The sequence below is a fragment of the Hippocampus zosterae genome, chromosome 12, assembly GCF_025434085.1.
Source record: "Hippocampus zosterae strain Florida chromosome 12, ASM2543408v3, whole genome shotgun sequence".
NCBI lineage: Eukaryota > Metazoa > Chordata > Actinopteri > Syngnathiformes > Syngnathidae > Hippocampus > Hippocampus zosterae.
This window is the reverse complement of record NC_067462.1, coordinates 6,578,650-6,596,482: the sequence shown is the minus strand read 5'-3', so window position 1 is coordinate 6,596,482 and position 17,833 is coordinate 6,578,650. Positions and strand designations below refer to the sequence as shown.

The 17,833-nt window shown below is 43.4% G+C and overlaps 1 protein-coding gene across 2 annotated transcripts in view; it reads left to right on the top strand.

Annotated features, from left to right (window-relative positions):
- Positions 1–2,277: 2,277 nt before the first annotated feature.
- LOC127611236 (receptor tyrosine-protein kinase erbB-4-like) overlaps positions 2,278–17,833 on the top strand; it is a 155,932-nt gene continuing 140,376 nt past the window's right edge. For both annotated transcript variants that reach the window (XM_052081637.1, XM_052081636.1), the window contains exon 1: positions 2,278–2,671. In XM_052081637.1, the coding sequence (XP_051937597.1) occupies positions 2,593–2,671 (79 nt within the window). In that variant the 5' untranslated portion in view covers positions 2,278–2,592. The remainder of the gene's footprint in view (positions 2,672–17,833) is intronic.

The window sequence follows — 17,833 nt, the reverse complement described above, 5'->3', positions numbered from 1 at the left end:
TCCCAGAGATGCTGTTGCTGGGTCCAAGTCTGGAATTAATGACTGCAACCTCTGTGAATACATCAGGATGTCAGTACAATGCCCAAGTGCCACGCAAAAATTGTTAATTGAAAATCATTGCCGCAGCAGTGCATTTCTTGCTGCGTTCCATAAAACCTTGATATCGGAAATGTCCGACCTTGTCTGACCGAGTGCAATGATGCGTGTGTTTGTGTGCGCGCGTGTTGATACAGTATATAACTTTATCCTCTCATTGAATTTATAAAGCAAAACTTGACTCTTTTTTTTTTAAATCACATACCATTGTCAGAAATATTACTCACAAATTAAAGGGCTCCCAAGGGGATATTTCCAACTTCCCCACTGCAGCATATTTCCATGACCTCTGATTTAATCCTTCATCCATCTTAAAGGAGCCACATGTTCTTTTCAACATGTGAGTGGGTAAAACAATCCTTTTTTTTTTTAAAGCAAAGCCCCAATTAATTAGAAGATTATCATGACCAATATTGTGTGATGTCGGATGTACCAAGAGTCATTTTTCCTCCCTGATGTGCTCGGAAAACTGATGGGGGCAGACAATAACAAAAGCAGATTTACAATCACAAATCTATTATGCGAGTAGTCACCAGCGAGTTCGGCCGATCTGCGGCCTCTGTAATTGTGACGTGAATCAGAATGATGGACATGTTTCTAAAATAATCCTAATTTACATGAACAATCCAAACTCCTTCCCCAACATTCAAAGTCAAGCTCTTCCAACCGAAATGCACAGCATCACTTCAACATTCTTCCAACCTGACCTAGTCCTATTTAGCAAGAGCTTTGGCGCCATCGTGTGGCAATTTTCAGCACTAAGAAAAGAGCTACAAAAACACCAATAGGTGAGTTTTTCAGCAAATAACAGAGAGAAGAGGTAAAAGAAAAAAAAACATAGTTGAGTTTCTGACTAGCAAGCACAGTAGGCGGCCAGAACCCTCCCTCCCAAAAGTGGCCCCCGAGATGAGATTTTATGTGGCCAGTGTAAAAGCTGTGCCAATCATATCATGTGAGTGACTCACTGTGGCAACACCTGAGAGGCAAAAGTCAAAAGCTTATTCAACGTTGGTCATCTCAATTTCAGTGAACATTCACTATTCCCTAGGGAGAAGGACTGAGACCTGCTACAAATAGCCCCAAAAAAAAGCCCCCCCCCAAAAAACTGCAAAAAATTGTCAGCTGCCTAAAACCGCTTTGAATTGCCTAATGGTGCAAGATGAAAGCAATGCATTTTGCTTAAATTAAACTCTTCACCTCCTTTTAATATCAACAAGATGGCAGGAGATGGTGACAAAGCACTAGTTTTGTCTAAATGAAGCTCCTGGACTTACTTCGACATAGTTCCTTGCTACCAGGGTGCAAGATGACAATAAAGCAACGACTTTATTGCTTTAGTCCAAGGACAACATCCTCAAATATGAAAAGAAAGCCAGTCCCCAGCATTCTTGCATGAAGTTCGTCAAGCGCTTGCGGGTTTGTCGCAAGGTACCCACATTTCAAAAAACATGAACGCTACATTCACAGAAGACTGTAAAATGTCCAGTGTGTGAATGTGCATACAATCAACAAACCTGACGCTTCGACTTTATACTTAAACAACTGCAAACTCATTTTGATATTATGCATAAAACGGTAGATGGATTTTGATGGTCTGGGTTCTCCAAAGGAATAAATGTATACACTACACCAAATGCACAAAAGTGTTTATCAACATCAGTGTCGATCAAGCCTAATGATGCAAATTTCACTGATCGATGTTCAAAGAAATGAGTGGCCATTCACAATGAAGGAGATGAAGACAATGTCACGCCACCAAAAACAAAAGGAGGCTCATTTTTCACATTTTTGTCCCGATGGAGCTCATTAACTGGCGGTCACGTATGCGGACGACGTCAATGACCGCAGGTGAGTCTGGCTCAATTACGTACGTCACTTGTTGCCAAAATATTGGTTGGAATTAGGATACACATGCCATGCAAACAGATCGACATATTGTCCCTGTATATAAATGCCCAAAGACAACATTTGGTGACGCGACAGCATTCATCAACAGTCACTCGAGCAAGTTGACGTGACAGGTGCGACACTAGAATTTAAAATAAAGTGACGTGTCAAGTCAACCAATGACAGGGCACGCGTGTGAGTGCCCGGTGGGCCCGCGACGTGACAGCGGGCCACCTGAGCCAATCACAGCCTGCGTGGGAGGAGTTTAAGTGCTCTGAGGTGTGTCTGGAAAAATCAAGTGTGGCGCCGCATACTGAGTACAAGTGGGGGAGAAATGGCATGAATACAGCCTTTTACTGTTTAGACAAGCTTTACTGTGCGCGCGTTGGAAACTTGTTCAGCCAGCCAGTCTCAATTTCGAGCTTGTGGACGTTGACAGGTTGACCGACAAACTTAGTCTACAAGGAGACCGTAAAAGAAAAAAAAATCCCCTCCAAGTCCCAAAGTGACGCTGATTTGGTTCCGAAAGGAGCAAGGCTGTTGTGTGGTTCAAACCAGGATACGCTGTTGGACATGTGAATTTAAAGGAAATAACTGGCAAGCGCAACAATGAAACAAGCGACTGTCCTGTACTGCCTCGACCTTTTCCTGACGTGCCTCTTGTTTGGGTCCAGCTGGTCACAATCAGGTGAGTGAAGCCGACGTGAGCGCGCTGCTTGTCGGGTTCGAAGTGACGCGCGGAGCACATGGGCTCTGTGGGGAGACTTTTTTTTTTTTTGCATATTTGATTTGGACATATCCGATTAAGAACGTGCCATTTTGACAGACTGATACTGAATAGTCATTTTTGTAGTTTGAACGATGCTCGCGGATATAGTTGAATACTTAATTGACATTGTCGTCGGAGTGTTTTGGCCATCGTTTAAAAAAAAGTTCTCACCTTGTTTGTTTTTCTTAAATGTGTGATGACAGAACCACTTACTCCGCGTTCAACAGATTATCGTATCGTAACCCATCCAAGTACGTACGGGCTACGAATCCCTCAGGGACGCGAACGCAGCGATGAACTGTTATCTAATCCATATGCAATCTGCAAATGGCTTGTTATTAAAGCGGGTTGCCGTGAAATGAGACTATTTCATTTTATTGCAACTCCCCCCGGGGTCCATGCGCACCTCACTTTGACGAGCGCTGCAGCGGCGCTCCTTTACGCACCGACACACGCACTTGTTCCCTTTGTATTTTTTCACGACACCCGTTTAATAAAAAGAAGACGGGATGTATTTACTATATCGGATCATTTCAGCCGACAGTCACACGAAAACGGAATACAATACAATGTGGAATGTTGACGTCCTATGAACGATACGCGGATGGAAGCTTGCTTTTACACTGCTGCACTTTAATTTCTCCATGTACGCCACAAGATAAAAGAATATCTTGTCGAAATAAATCTGAGGGATATTTTTTTCCATTCATGTGAGCGAGATGGGACCTATTGAATTGTTGGATCTACAGATCCAAGTCTGACTCAACAACCACAGTTAGAGTCAGTCAGGAATGGAATAATAATAATAATAAAAAAGCTACTCTTCGTGTGGCATTGACACGATGTGCTCATTTTCAAAAATCTTGTTGCTGGACATATACCTGTGAAAAAAGTCAATCCAGCCAGATTGTCAAAATTGGTAATTGTTATTATTATTAGCAGACAGAGCACCGTCTCAGGATGTTCCACGTGAAGTTAAAACAACTCCCAACCGCAGATAGCTGTAGAAAGAATAGATTATGCAAATAGCGTAGTGTAAACACTGGTTAATTTGTGGCACGGGGAGGGTAACGAGATGGAAGTGTTGTAATGTGTGTGTGAGTGTGTGTGCTCGCGCGCGCGCCTGAACGTGTGGCATGGCTGGTTTAGTGTGATTCCAGGGAACCCGAGGTTGCTAACGTGGAAAGCAGCGCCTGTGCATGCCCACACTTGCCCCTGCTCAATTGCTTTTTCATGAGCTTTATTTGATTCGAGCTTGTTTGATTTGAGCCGCTCAGTATGTGCAGTGTATTCTAATACGTCCGCGTCTGCTGATTTATCTCCCCCTTGAATTGTTGTCCCCCCCCACGCCCCCGGAAAATAAATGGAACATTTTCTTTGGGCTGTGTAGTCCTTTGCTGGAAATTAAAACAGTTTGTCACCTCAGCAGCCAAACTTGTCGCTAGGATGCATGCGTGCAGGCTTGCCGAGTGGCCGCAGAGTTCCTAGCACTGCAGCACACTCTTCATTAGAGTGCTGCTAAATACCGGAGCGGAGAACTGCAAATGGCTGCCGATTGCAAAACCATATGGCCTCATTTAAGATAGCTCCCTGTTTTATGAATATTCATGTTGTCCATATACAGGAGGCATAACATCCGTCTGCGTGTGTTTTGTGTGGGCTCTTTCAATTAGCAGACTCGGCTCAATGTGGGTAAATTGTATAAGCTGTACTTATCCTCCTTTGCAGCTTTTTCGCAATTTCTGTAGGGCTTTGGATTTGCAGCAAAAATGAGCGTTGGGAATATATTTATGCCGCCTCTCACGAAACCATTGATTGTTGAAGTGGTAGTAGCCAGCCGCTGTATGTCGCTGGCGGATGCTCATCTGTCGAGGAGGTGAAGCTCAAATTTGGGCCGACATCATAAAATGTGTCGGTATATTTATACTTCCAGGGACTTAACTAGTGTCCTACAACGACAGCAACGACAATAAAACCCACCAGAAATAAAAGATTAATTCGTCGCTAGTCGTTTTCAACAAAGAGAGTGTCGCTACGATGATTAGAAGTCTCCAGTTCAACTCGGAACAGAATGAGAATTGAAAGATTCTCCCACCTGAAGATCGGTGATTGGCTCATTTCGCTGTCAATCAAAAAGAGATTTAGCCCCCGGACAGATCATCCAATCATCATGCAGGAAAGCTCAGCATCCACACAGCTTAAAGCACACTGAAGCTGCGGGAATGAATGAGAAGAGAGTCTCGTCCTAACTAGTAATAACAAGCGGATTCGGAACAAAATTTGAGCGCGTTGTAGCGCATATTTAATCATTGGCACGTACACACAATTGTATGTACACACCTATATTTGATCACTTATTTTTTGACATTTTAGGGGAAGCTGAGCTTCCCTTGCAGCCTTAGAGCAATCGTATAAACTTGAGAATTTTTTTTTTGCTGATTATACTCAATTTTATTTCATCAAGTGGTTGCGTGAAATATAATCTTCTGAATCCAGATTTTTTTTTCAATCAGCGGACAGTGCTGTCATGAAGTAGGTAAAGGGAAAATGGACAAGAATATATCAGATTTTTAGCCACAACGAGCAGATTTTTGGGAGGCGATGTCTGACGATGATGATTTTTATACGCGAATGCGTGGTGCTGTGCTATACCATGAAACCTGAGGGCGCACTTGCACTGGGGCTACTTTCGAGTGCTTCAGGGCGATTACACTCCTCTCTACGCTGTCTCTTGCTTGGCCCGCACTCGCACTGCAATGCGCTAAGCCGCACTTCAGCACGTGCTTATATGTGCCATCACTTAACAATACTGTATTGCTAGACTTTTCTTTTTGTGGAGTATTCTGAGCCCAGCAGTTCAGAACATTCTAATAACCGTCCAACTCGTCCACGTGGATAAGATCTTCAATTCGGAAAGATTTTATATTGTTTTATCCACTCGCGACTGGTGTTATGGGAGTCCTATTACGACCATTTAAAAAAAGAAAAAAGAATCAATTCAAAAACGCTGCCGTTTGCATTTCTGTGTGCACAGCACATCCAGGTATGTGTCATGTTTGCATGACCGAAAGCTTCACCCCGCCAACGAAAACAATAGTTGATCACCGCGTCGGATCTTCTTTAACTTGGCAGCGATCTGAGCTTTCGTTCGGAAGCACAGGTTTTTCGGGCTATTTTTTTTTTTTTTTTTGCTTTCCCCGCCTTAGTTGTGAGTGCATGCGTTGAACATTGAACAGGCTTCTCATTCTGCGTTTTTGGTGACTTTCTGTGGCTGTGTTACAGTGCCCACTTCAGCCCTGGCAGACATACTACAGCCTGTCAGCGTCTGTATCGAGAGACACATTTCTTGAAAATATTCAGTTTGTAAATTTTATTTTTTTTTCTGGGCAAACATCGCCCAAGAGATTGTCACATCTCATTGTGATACATTGAATCAATATTAAAAAAAAAAATCCACACGCGCCAATTGTGTAATGACAAGAATGGATGCCAAGATCCTTGAAATGAACAAAGGGGGTACAAAGTCTATATATCTTCACTCTCTCAATTTGTCTTATTGTGCATTTTTTTGTGATTATATTTAATAACGCCTTAGCTATTCCACATAATGGCCCTCTTTACTTTATCATCTACTTCATCAGATTTTTTTTTCCGCTTCTTGTATACCGGAGGGCATTTTTTTTTCTCCTGGTTTTGACTTGTTGATGGGTTCATCAACATTTAGACGCAGAAGCGATTGGATCATATTTTATGTGACCTTTACAGGCTCTCTAAGATCATTTATCAGATACATTTATACAGGGGGAAAACACAAGTCCATACGTTAGGCCATGCATCATCATTATTCTCCGCCGTCCTTCTGTGAAGGATTTCGGAATGGGATTGGTGCATCCCGCCTCGTTGTAAGGCGCTTTTTAAAATGATGCGTCTGAAGAATGCAAACAAGATTATGGCAGCTCATCAAACAGACAAGGTGCATTTTTTTTTGTTTTTCACTCCCTTGAGTTTTTTTTCCTTTTTCCCTTTACAAGCTGAGGCAGGATTATGTGGAATTGTTTTTGTAAAAAGAAAGATGCAAGAAAGAAAGAGGTTCGGTTCACATATCAACCAAACCAACACGTTGCAGAATTTTTTTTAATAATAATAATAATACATTTTATTTGTGGCCGCCTTTCTAGAAACTCAAGGTCACCTTACAACAAGCAGTAAAAATCACGAGTACAATGTTTAAGAACAACATCAAATAAGATAAGAAAAAAATACAAAAAAAAAAAAAAAAAAAAAAATAATGGTATAATTAATAAATGATAATTAAGATTTTTTTTGCCATGCACATTGACACTCTGAACTCAATTTAGTTATTTACAAGAGGCAAGACCCTGCATGAGACATTTAAACTGCTCATAGAACACTCCCAGACCGCAGACCAATACTCTCTTTCCTCAAAAATGTCATCTGGACTACATTTAATTGCTAGCGTGTCAAATCCAGAAGCGGGGCGGCGCATAATTGGCACCCAGGTGTGCAAGTGCAATTTTCCCTTCATTTTGAACGAAGCATTACCCTCTGCTAACCGGGACATAATTGATAATTCGGCAAAGTTGTTGATGGGCTCCAGCACAGGTAGCCTTTTGCTGACCAATAGCTCCGCCTCCCTCATTCTCATCATAACGAAAGCTGTACTCTCGTTGTCAGACTATGGTAGTCGTGACCAATGGCTCATTTGCATGAAATATCCAGTCCCTTCAAAATTGGCCGAGTTAAACACGTATGTGAAAAGAGGCATAAGAGTGTGCTTTAATTCCTGATCCATGATGTGTTTTGAGCAGTCATGTCAAGCGAATGCTAGCAACTCTATTCGGACACACACTTACTGTGAGCTATCCCTCTAAAATGCAAGGCCCACAACTGACACTCAAACCCTTAAAAAAAAAAAACCAACAACAACAACAAAAAAAAACAACCTGCCCGAGCGTGTGATGTATGTCTCTCAATTTCCCTGACTTTTGATCCTCGATGATATAGTAGCATCCCTCCCTGCACAATGAGAATACTGTATCTGTCCTCGTCATCTTCGCGGAGGGCGGGGGCATGCTGTCAGCCGCTCAAACCTTTGACAGGCATATTTTGGAAGGTTTCAAAATGTGGTGACAAAAGCTGGAGGAAGCATCCGCGTGTGTGTGTGTGTGTGTGTGTGTGGGGGGGGTTGTCTCTTTGATGGCTGTCAATGTTTGTCTGTGGAGGACCATGAAGGTTGGATGGTGACTGACAGAATGACTTCCGGAGCCTCTCTCTCTCTCTCTCTGGCAGTGTTGTTCTTCATCTTTCTAATGTGTTCTTTTCATCTTTGGTTTCGGATGCCCGCTCTGTAGACTTTAATTGTAATTTTCTTGATTATTCTTTTCTCGGTCGGTGTTAATAATTGTAGCCAACATATGAAAGGATGATAATAGGCTGACAACTCGGCATGAAAGGCAAGTTCCACCTTCATGTGGGCCTTTCAAATTCAGTCCCGCATGTGGGCGCTTAAAAAAAAGGCAGTTTTCTCTCCAATCGCTTCCTCTGTCTCTTTCCTCTTTTAGTAATCCCCTTCTAAAATATTCATAGCTAATCTACATTTACAATGTCATTTCAGATGGCCTTTGAGTGACTTCAGATAGTCTGAACACATCTTTCAAAATCTTGATTTGGTAATTCGTGTGTTTGAATAATCTTGATACATTTTACATGGTTGAGACATAATAGCAATAAGCAGAGAATATTTATCTCGACCAGCTCAGTGATTGGGAACATTTTGGCTCTTTCGTGACATTGTAAACAACTCCTTGCCAGTGGGCCAACTTAAAACTGTTCCTCTGTCCCATGTTCACATTTCTGTGGCATTCCTTTGCCAAAAATTCCCCGAGAACAAGATTCCTTGACATATTTGGACACTTTTTCTTGCCATGGTGAAATGATCTCGTCTTCAGGGCAGTAGGCGCCCGCCCTCATCCTGCTCCACATACCGCTGGGCCAGTGGCGGTTCTGGCTTTTGTTCGATTGACAACCAGTGGGCTGGATCTTGCCAATCGACTGCACGCCTCCGGTCATCGCAACAGCGGCTGCCTGTTGGCATCTTCTAGCATCAGCAGAGCCCTGAATGTGGATCAAAAGCATTTAATGTGTGTGTGTGTGTTTGTGCAGAAGATTGCCCAAAAATTCTAAACGTAATTCACACACACTGACACAAAATAAGTGCACCCGTCGGGTTCTCATTCCGTCATCAGCAAGCCCCCGAAATACCGTTGGAACCCTGTTAGAACGTGATTATCAGAAGCCAATGCTAGCAATACTGTTAGCTAACTATTATCGGTGTCAACACTGCAGTTCTCCGCTTTTGCACTTTACATTTCTTTCACTCTGGACCTTTGTCCAAGCAACTTAATGTCGTGGGGTGGTTATGTTAAAGGGTTGCACCATTTTGAAACAATGCAGTGGAAGTGCAGAACGGAGGTTTAAAAAGACACATTTTCAGAAAGAGCAGAAGGAATGCTTGTACGGTGCACGCCTCACATGCACGAGGAAGGAGATGAATGTACAGAAAAATGAGTGGCAACGACAATGAATGCAACCCAAGGTTTTGTATAACGCAATAGGGGGATTTTTCGTTGTAGGGGGAGCAGAAAAGTGGGAATGGTTATAGTGCATGAAGATTTTTTTCACACTAGGGGGTATTTTTGACCATGTAGGTTTCGTTGTAGAGGAGTTTCTTTGTACAATCAGTGTTGGTCACCCCAAGAATGGAACATTATACAGACAGGCAAAATGAATCACCATCATAAAGGGATGACAGAAATCAACCTAGACTCGGCATAAGCTTTTTTTTTTTTTTTTGGTAACATTAGAAGTCACAATAACAAGTTTATATTTTCCTCACTCTTCACTTTTCCCTCTGCCAGTGGTACTCGTCACAGGTGATCCTTTGAGCGTGAGAAAATGGTCAACACAACAGCATTCTTGGCTTGAAAATGAAGGGTGTGTGTGTGTGTGTGTGTGTGTGTGTGTGTGTGTGTGTGTGTGTGTGTGTGTGTGTGTGTGTGTGTGTGTGTGTGTGTGTGTGTGTGTGTGTGTGTGTGTGTGTGTGTGTGTGTGTGTGTGTGTGTATGTGTGTGAGTGTGAGATCCTCGTTTTACGAATACCTTTTAGCTACACTAGTCTCTTGTTTGTCCCAGGAGCTACCTTCCAACCCCCATGAAGCCTCTCCCTGCTAACTTTGTGTGAAAGCTAGGATACACTCCGCAATTTATTATTGATGTACATTTCAAATATTTATGCTTAAAATATGCATTGGAGGTGAAGGTATTGCTTTTGTCCACTCGGGTTGACCAGCGTCACGTTTTGCACTGTAGTATCTGTGAGTTTTAATGTGTGCGGCTTTAGAAGGCGGGGCATGGCCCGTTGAGTCGGCGAATAAGGTTAACCATCCGACCCTTTTTAAAATGATGTGTGGATAATACTGATAGCTGATTAATTAAAAGGAAACCCCGTCTAAATAGTTGGACATGATAAATGATAAAACAGGCCAATTATATCGATCGTTTTTTTGGGGGGGGGTGGGCGGGGGTGTTTTCTACTCGGAGAGCTCAGTTCAGTTTAACGGTTTAAGACCTCGACTGCTTTTGCCAAGAAATGCAAAGTCTTCTTCAATTCACAGCCTTCAAACCGTGATTTTCATCTCCCTTTCGGCTTTTGGAGATTTCCTCAAAAGCCCCAGATCAGAGGCTGATACTGAGGCAAATTGGCACCCCCCCCCCCCCCCCCCCCCCTCACACACACAGCATCCCTTTCCTTGTCATGGTATCAACTATGCTAGAAGAGAGGTTCGTGCATAGATACATATGAAATAAAATCTGCATCGCCATCAAAATGACGCAGAGTATTTGGTACACCCCCCCCCCCCAATTGCGGCCTATCTGATTTGGAAAATGGCATCTTACTGCATTGAAATGTCGCTTTGAATCTGATTGACTGTTCGGGTCTGACGTTTCCGTCTGGTAAACTCCTAATTCTGTATGAAGCTATGAATATATCTTTAATTTACTCGACTTGCCATTACCACTGATTAAAGGGAATTGATTTCCTTGCTTGGCAGTAATCGCTGGGCTGTCACTGGTGCAGTCACCTTGGACGGAGTAGAAATAGCGCGGCTCTCTTCTCCTGGATGTGAAGGTTCATAAAGCACAGGATGAGAGGAGCCGGGAAGGCAATTGACCTTGGTTGCTTTTTTTTGGGCAGTTGGGGGTATAGTCGGTCCCTGTACGGCCGGCCGATGATCCTGCAGTGTGGTGAAAGGGACAATGCAGACAATGACGGCTATTATTAAGACTGCGGAAACATGCCACGCATCGCAATCGTTTCGAATACCCCTTTGTTGTTTCCACATTCATTCATTCATCTTCCGAGCCGCTTGATCCTCACTAGGGTCGCGGGGGGTGCTGGAGCCTATCCCAACTGTCTCCGGGCAGTAGGCGGGGGACACCCTGAATCGGTTGCCAGCCAATCGCAGGGCACACAGAAACGAACAACCATCCGCACTCACACTCACACCTAGGGACACTTTAGAGTGTTCAATCAGCCTGCCATGCATGTTTTTGGAATGTGGGAGGAAACCGGAGCACCCGGAGAAAACCCACGCAAGCCCGGGGAGAACATGCAAACTCCACACAGGGAGGCCGGAGCTGGAATCGAACCCGGTACCTCTGCACTGTGAAGCCGACGTGCTAACCACTGGACTACCGGGCCGCCCTGTTGTTTCCACATTTAAAAAAAAAAATGCTAGCTCGATATTTGGACGGTGGATCAGTTATGAGCTTAAGCCGACTTGGTGCAGTCCGATACCAAAGTCAAATGTGCCATTTCAACCCCCTCGTGCCCGACTATTTACCTGAGACAGGGGCGCTTTATCTCAGCCAGTCACTATGAGTAAACACACAGGAGGTGGGGTGAAGTGTGGCGGGGCGCGGGGTGGGGGGGGGGGCACACTCTATATCATGCTGCTTTCAGCCGCCCGCCTTTGTTCTAAAACCTCCCTCCCGCAGAGAGACATTATCCCCCGATGGCAAGGTGAATGGGTTGCTGATGTAGGATTATTTGTTGTGGTCTGTAGGAGAAATGGGGGGGGGGGGGGTACGGAAGAGAGAAATTCTCTTGATTTCAGTCAGAGAAGGGCAACCACGGTACAACGGGCGGAGGAGAGGTGTCTTTTTTTTGCCAGGATGGAATATGGGCCCATGTCTTGGGAGTCTTGGTTAAAGTGTTCGCTATCACAGGAGCTGTATGGACAATTAATCAGCAGCGGCCCGGAGGGGGAAATGGGGCTCTGACAGGGACACTTCATTTTGCACGGGACACACATAGCCACACACTCGCCTACCTGCCGGCAGGCTCACCCACCGCTTCTACTCTCCACTTCATTTTTTTTCTGCGTTTCTTTCCTCGTGACGTCCCCCCCTCAGCCCCCCGTCGATTCCCCTTCCCTATTCCCACTCCTCTCTACTACCCTTTTCCTCTCCTCACTTGGTCTTCGCCTCTTTTCTTGATTTGAATCAGTTGAGAGTAACCTCGTGAGACTTGACAGCTGGGTCCAAACTCTGTTGGAGTTGAAGTTACTTGCGGCTCTAGACGGGGAGAAGGGAGGGGTTTGTTTGTAGGGGGGGGAGAAAGAAAAAAAAAGTAAGGCAAGCCACGGTAGACTGGTGGCTATACTTCACCCGAATTGCACCTCCCTCCTTCTCCTCGCTCATCCCTTCATTTCCCTCTCGCTATCCCCACAGCTGCTGCTGAGTGATTGATGGGTTCAGGTTTGACATGGCCTGCTTCACTCGAGGGCATTAGCAGCAAGGACAATGGTAGGAATCAGCCAGATGCTTCAGTGAAGCAAGGAAAGGAAGCAAAAGATGAAAAACGGAAAGGGGGGAGACCCCTTTAACCGTTGGGTTTTGCCAGGGTTGCTCGTAAATTCAAGGGAGTCAAACTTATTTTTTTCTTTCTATAATGATTTTTACGCTTTCATTATTTTTCACGTAAAACTAACTGATTTTTTTTTGTCTCTTGTTGTGTCAATGGTCATGTGAAGTTTGCAAGCTGAGCCGTGATTGGCCTTTACCTGAGCCCTGAGTTCTTGTGATGTCATTGTGATGAAACGTGTTTTGATTGGTGTTAATTGTCCATGAAAAATAATGATGTTATCAAATTCATAATGCAAAACATGAACTTTCTACTGTGAAAAATGGCACCATCAGTGGATGATCCTTTTAAAATAGGCACGCGTTATACACCCGACTTACTAACGGTTTGCGCTTGCTCAAGCAGGTGTGAACTTGATTGCGCATGCAAACAGATGTGGAAGGTGATCTACTAACAGGGCACAACCAGAAATGTATCTGCCAAAGAGCCAATATTGCAGCAGAGGTCATTCAGCAGTTAGATTGCCGACAATTTAGTGTGCGCAAGGTGTGTTTAAACAAGCCAGTCTTTAAATACAGCATCTGAAAGGCGGACGGAAACCAGACAAAACTCGAGGCTATTGGAAAGTTTTCCGCTCATGAAAATAGTTTTGAAATGTCAGAAACAAACAAACAAACAAAACAAAATCACGACATATCGCAGACTGAGAAATGCAGATTTGGAGCGATTGAATTGGGCTGATGAGGAACTGCTGTCACAAGAAGGAGTCATGTCATATCACCTGACAAAACTCCTTTCGACTTCGTTGCACAGTGGCCATTTTTACTCGCCTCATCCAGGGCTGTTTTTCTGGTGTGTTATCCCACATTTTAAACACAGTGTAAGTGTAACTTTAGTTTTCTTTTTTCCCCGCCCTCATACCATGTCCCAATTTACTTTTAATTTGTTGCACTGAAATACATTCCATCCTCATTAATTCAGCTCTTACAAATCAATTTAAACATTGACAGGTTAGGGTAGCCACCAAAATGGAAAGTCGGGCAGTAAAGCCCATATCATATCAGCTCACTTGGAGTGTAGAATTCTCTTGGTCATAATACAACATCCGCGCTGACATAATACGATAGAATACAGTCGGAGAGGAATGGTAAGCAAACAGCCATTCCACAGAGAGCCCTGCGAGTGCGAAACAAGGCTCGCAGTGTCTCCCCGTTTCTAGCGCTGCGTCGTGGTGGAGGCTCCTGCCGTGGGTCCCACGTGACCCGCCTGGCGATGAGGGGAGGCACTTGTTTCGTGATCATTGTGGACGAGGTGGCTCCACTCTATACAATGAGTCAGACCCGGACAATAATGGGTTTGAAATATGATTTGAAATGAACAATTTGGAGACGACATAATTGCCGTTCAAAAAGAGAGGCGAAACGATTTAATTCTTGTAATCAGTTCGGAAAGTTTTTGGGGAACTCAGATTTTGCTGCCGTTTCTTCTTTGAATTTTCTTCTTTCAGTGGCGGATGATTGATTGATTCGATTGTTTTCCTAAATGCTTGCGCCTTTAGAAATGATCCAAAGCCGAAAAAAACATTGCCATTCGATGATTCTATAATGGTTCTAAATTTCAGTTTGTTTTTGATTTTGAGCCACTGACAAAATGTAACTCTTAATTCTGACATTAGTATTTCTAGCTCATGTTTTTGTTCATAGCGGGTTCCTTGTTGCGGGTTCATGTTAGATTGACTCTGAAAGTGAGCAATCATGTATTTGAGGCAAACATGTTGGTTTTCGCCCCCCCCCCCCCCCCTCGGTTCCTTTCTTGACTGCTGCGGTCTCTGCAGTGTCTGGTAGGGGTTGTACAATACCAGATTTTTTTTTTAAGTCCACTTAAATTCAATGAAAGTTCAATCAGCATCTACTTTTCACTGACAATGTTATTCATATTTTATTCATGACACAAACACATCCAGGTGGCCTCCATTAAGCCTCGTGTTGCATGACGGTATCTCCAGGTAGAGAAAGAAACAAAACAAATCCTCTCTCCCGGTGTCCCATTTGCACAACTTGACAAAAGTGAGAAACCTCTCTTCAGTATGAGTCCACCACAGCAGCAGGTTCTGCGTGGTGGGAATCTGCGATGTTTGCAAATAATCACAGACCCCTACGCGTACGGCCGAAAAAATTCCCCGCTCTCTTTCCGCTTTTGGTAGCGTGTGTCACATTTTGTCAAGGGGGTTCAAACAGACGCGTTCCACAATGCAAGCTTTTCAGTCACAACTGCAGGAACAGATTAGGGCAGGGGTGTCAAACTCATTTTAGTCGCGGGCCAATTTGGAATCACGTCTTTCTCGGAGGGCTGTTGTGACAGTAAAATCACAAAATTATTACACAACAAATTAATAGATTACTAGTTTTCAAATCAGTCAAGTCAATTATAATAGTTTGTTCAACTATTGTTCAAGTAGTTGTTAACAGGGTAACAAAATTACAGTATTGCAAAATTTTCGTCCAGATTTTAGCAAGTTGACACACATGATTTGCTTTCGTGGGCCGCATAAAATGACCTGGCGGGCCAGATCTGGCCCCCGGGTCTTGTGTTTGACACCTGTGGATTAGGGCATTTACATGGAATACATACATGGAAAAACGTGTCTCTACTTTTTTCTCGCTAAGAAATTTCTTCCGAAATCAATTCATTTCGTAAGTAGTTGTACCACTATACTTTTTCTGCGACGACAAAACATTTCCTACCTGGTCATGGCCAATACAGATAATGTAAGGTTTTTTTTCTGCACTTTGAGAAACAAATATATACAAGAGTTGACGCGTTTCGCTATTGTTCACCAACAAAATCATTTTGAAAGTCAGAAACATTTGTTTTGCTGTCATTCTGTCATATTGCTATCGTATGAATCCCAGAGACCTCTCCTGCATGCAGTAAGGCTCTTTTCACGTTGAAGTCATCACCCAACCACTGATCCGTGAAGCTAAATATACTCACTGGACAGATGTTTGAATTCCATATGTCCGTGGTAAGATTTACTTGGACCTGTATCAATCGGATGATGAATGTGCACTGTCATGGACCTCGCAGTGAGTGAAACGTTTGCAAATTATCCCTGGCTTGCCTTATAAGTGGATTCCGTGTGCGCCAATAACTGGCAAAATCTTTTGGCTTTGGCTGCTCATCAAGTGCCATAAATTCAGCAATTAATTAACTAATTAATAAAGTAATAAAGTAGCATTGGCTTCTGGAATGCTTTTGTGAAACTTTCTTCAATCTGGAAATGCTTCTGGAGTAGGCACCAAAGTACACGCAATCGGAGCGAGACTGCACGGGTTCATCGTAATCCTTCAGTACACGCATGCAAAATGACGGGTGTTATTCTGAAGCACTCTCCGCCTTGAGGAATAAAACTAACATTGGAGAAAGTGGCGTCCTCGGCTTTGTGCAAATCCAAAAACAATGTAGGTAATGTTTTGCAATCACCCTGTCTGCGTGGTGATGGTTATATTACTTAGGTGTCAACCAGCTGTCTTTTGAGCCATGTCTGGCGAGCTCAATCGTACACACAAACAGCCACCTTGCACACTTTCAGACATTTGCTCTCATTCAACGGCAGTATTAAAGAAGTCAATAGGATGCATAAAACATCCCCCGAATCAGAGGCCTCCGCCTTGGGAAATGTCATGCTGTCAGGATAGCTTAATAGGAAAATATAGGACCAATCCCAAGGTTCAGACATTAAAATGTAGTGAGGCTATTGGGTTGATTTGTCGCGCTTTCAAAAAAAAACAAAACACACATGTCCTGACTCCTCACTAGTTGTTTTCATCCACAACTGTGATCTCAAGAGCACTATGTATGACTGCACTTTGCACTGGAGTTGTAAGAATGTCAAAATGTTTGTGTTCATAACAACTAGAATATTATAAAGGAGACATTAATGGAATTAAAACAATTTTTTGGGGGGGGCTGGGCGGGGGCGTTAGCAGATAATGTACTTTGTGGCTTTAAATCGTAGCAAGGAAAAGTGTCAATTGTGAATTTTAACCTAACCTATTACAGAAAAAAATATGATGCAAAGTAGTGCAACTTGTTGATGTTAATGTATGTAAACTTAAAAAAAAGTGTTCAAAAGGTGGGAGCAATTTTGTGTGCCATTTCCAGTTTGAAAGGTACAGCACCCACATTGGGTATATCTATGAAAATGTTGTCACTCACCTGTACAAATGTGTGTATGCCCTCAGACTAAAGCACACACAGGCATTTAAAATCTGCCCTTTATTTTATAATTTTGCTATCACTGAAAAGCACATAAATGCACATTTTACACTCTTCCCTTTGCACCCTCTGGTTAAGGGTCCCTGCAGCTAATTATCTTTAAATCAGGGATGAGGTTGAGGTTTAATTAGTCCTCGCCATGAGGATGGCTGAAATTCAACAGCAACTCCGGCTACTTGGGCTGCCAAAACTCATCACCCTAATGGAGACCTAAGCGTACAGACTTACCGGGCAGTATCTGCACTAATGTGGTGCTTCCTTCATAAAAGTATTGCTTTGGTGCCATGTAAGCGTCAAGGAACCTGAGATGAGGAGGGATCTTTATTTAGTCGGGCTGCAGTTCTGTCAATAACCTTCATTTCCAGGTCTTACAAGCAGTTTCAAGCCATTACAAGCGTGCTGCATTACTCTGGCCTGTCTGTTAAACTGTCTCTGTCAGACGTGTACAAACGGGCAAGACTGGACAAAAATGAGCAATCGCTGCGTTTGTTGACTCCCTCTCCACACTGACAGCAAGGCAGTCTCTCAGGGTTGAGTGACAAAGCGGGGCCAGTGAAGCTGGCAGGACGCTAATAAGTGTGATGCTAATGAGTTCAGTGCCAATAAGTGCTTCCTCACTCCTTTCCTTCTTCTCCACCTCTTTTCTCTTCTGATCTTTTCTTGTTGATTTGCCATTTTCGCAGGCAAGGTGACTGGAGCCTACCTGCCAGATTTGTATTTCTCTCTTGTTGTGTGGTGCATGAACGCTGATTGTAATTCAAATACCTTTTTGGTGATGCTCAGGAAGCCAGCCAAATTTGAGTGAATATTAAAAAAAAATGTGGATAGAATCAGACTTAATAAAAACAAGCCCTGCTC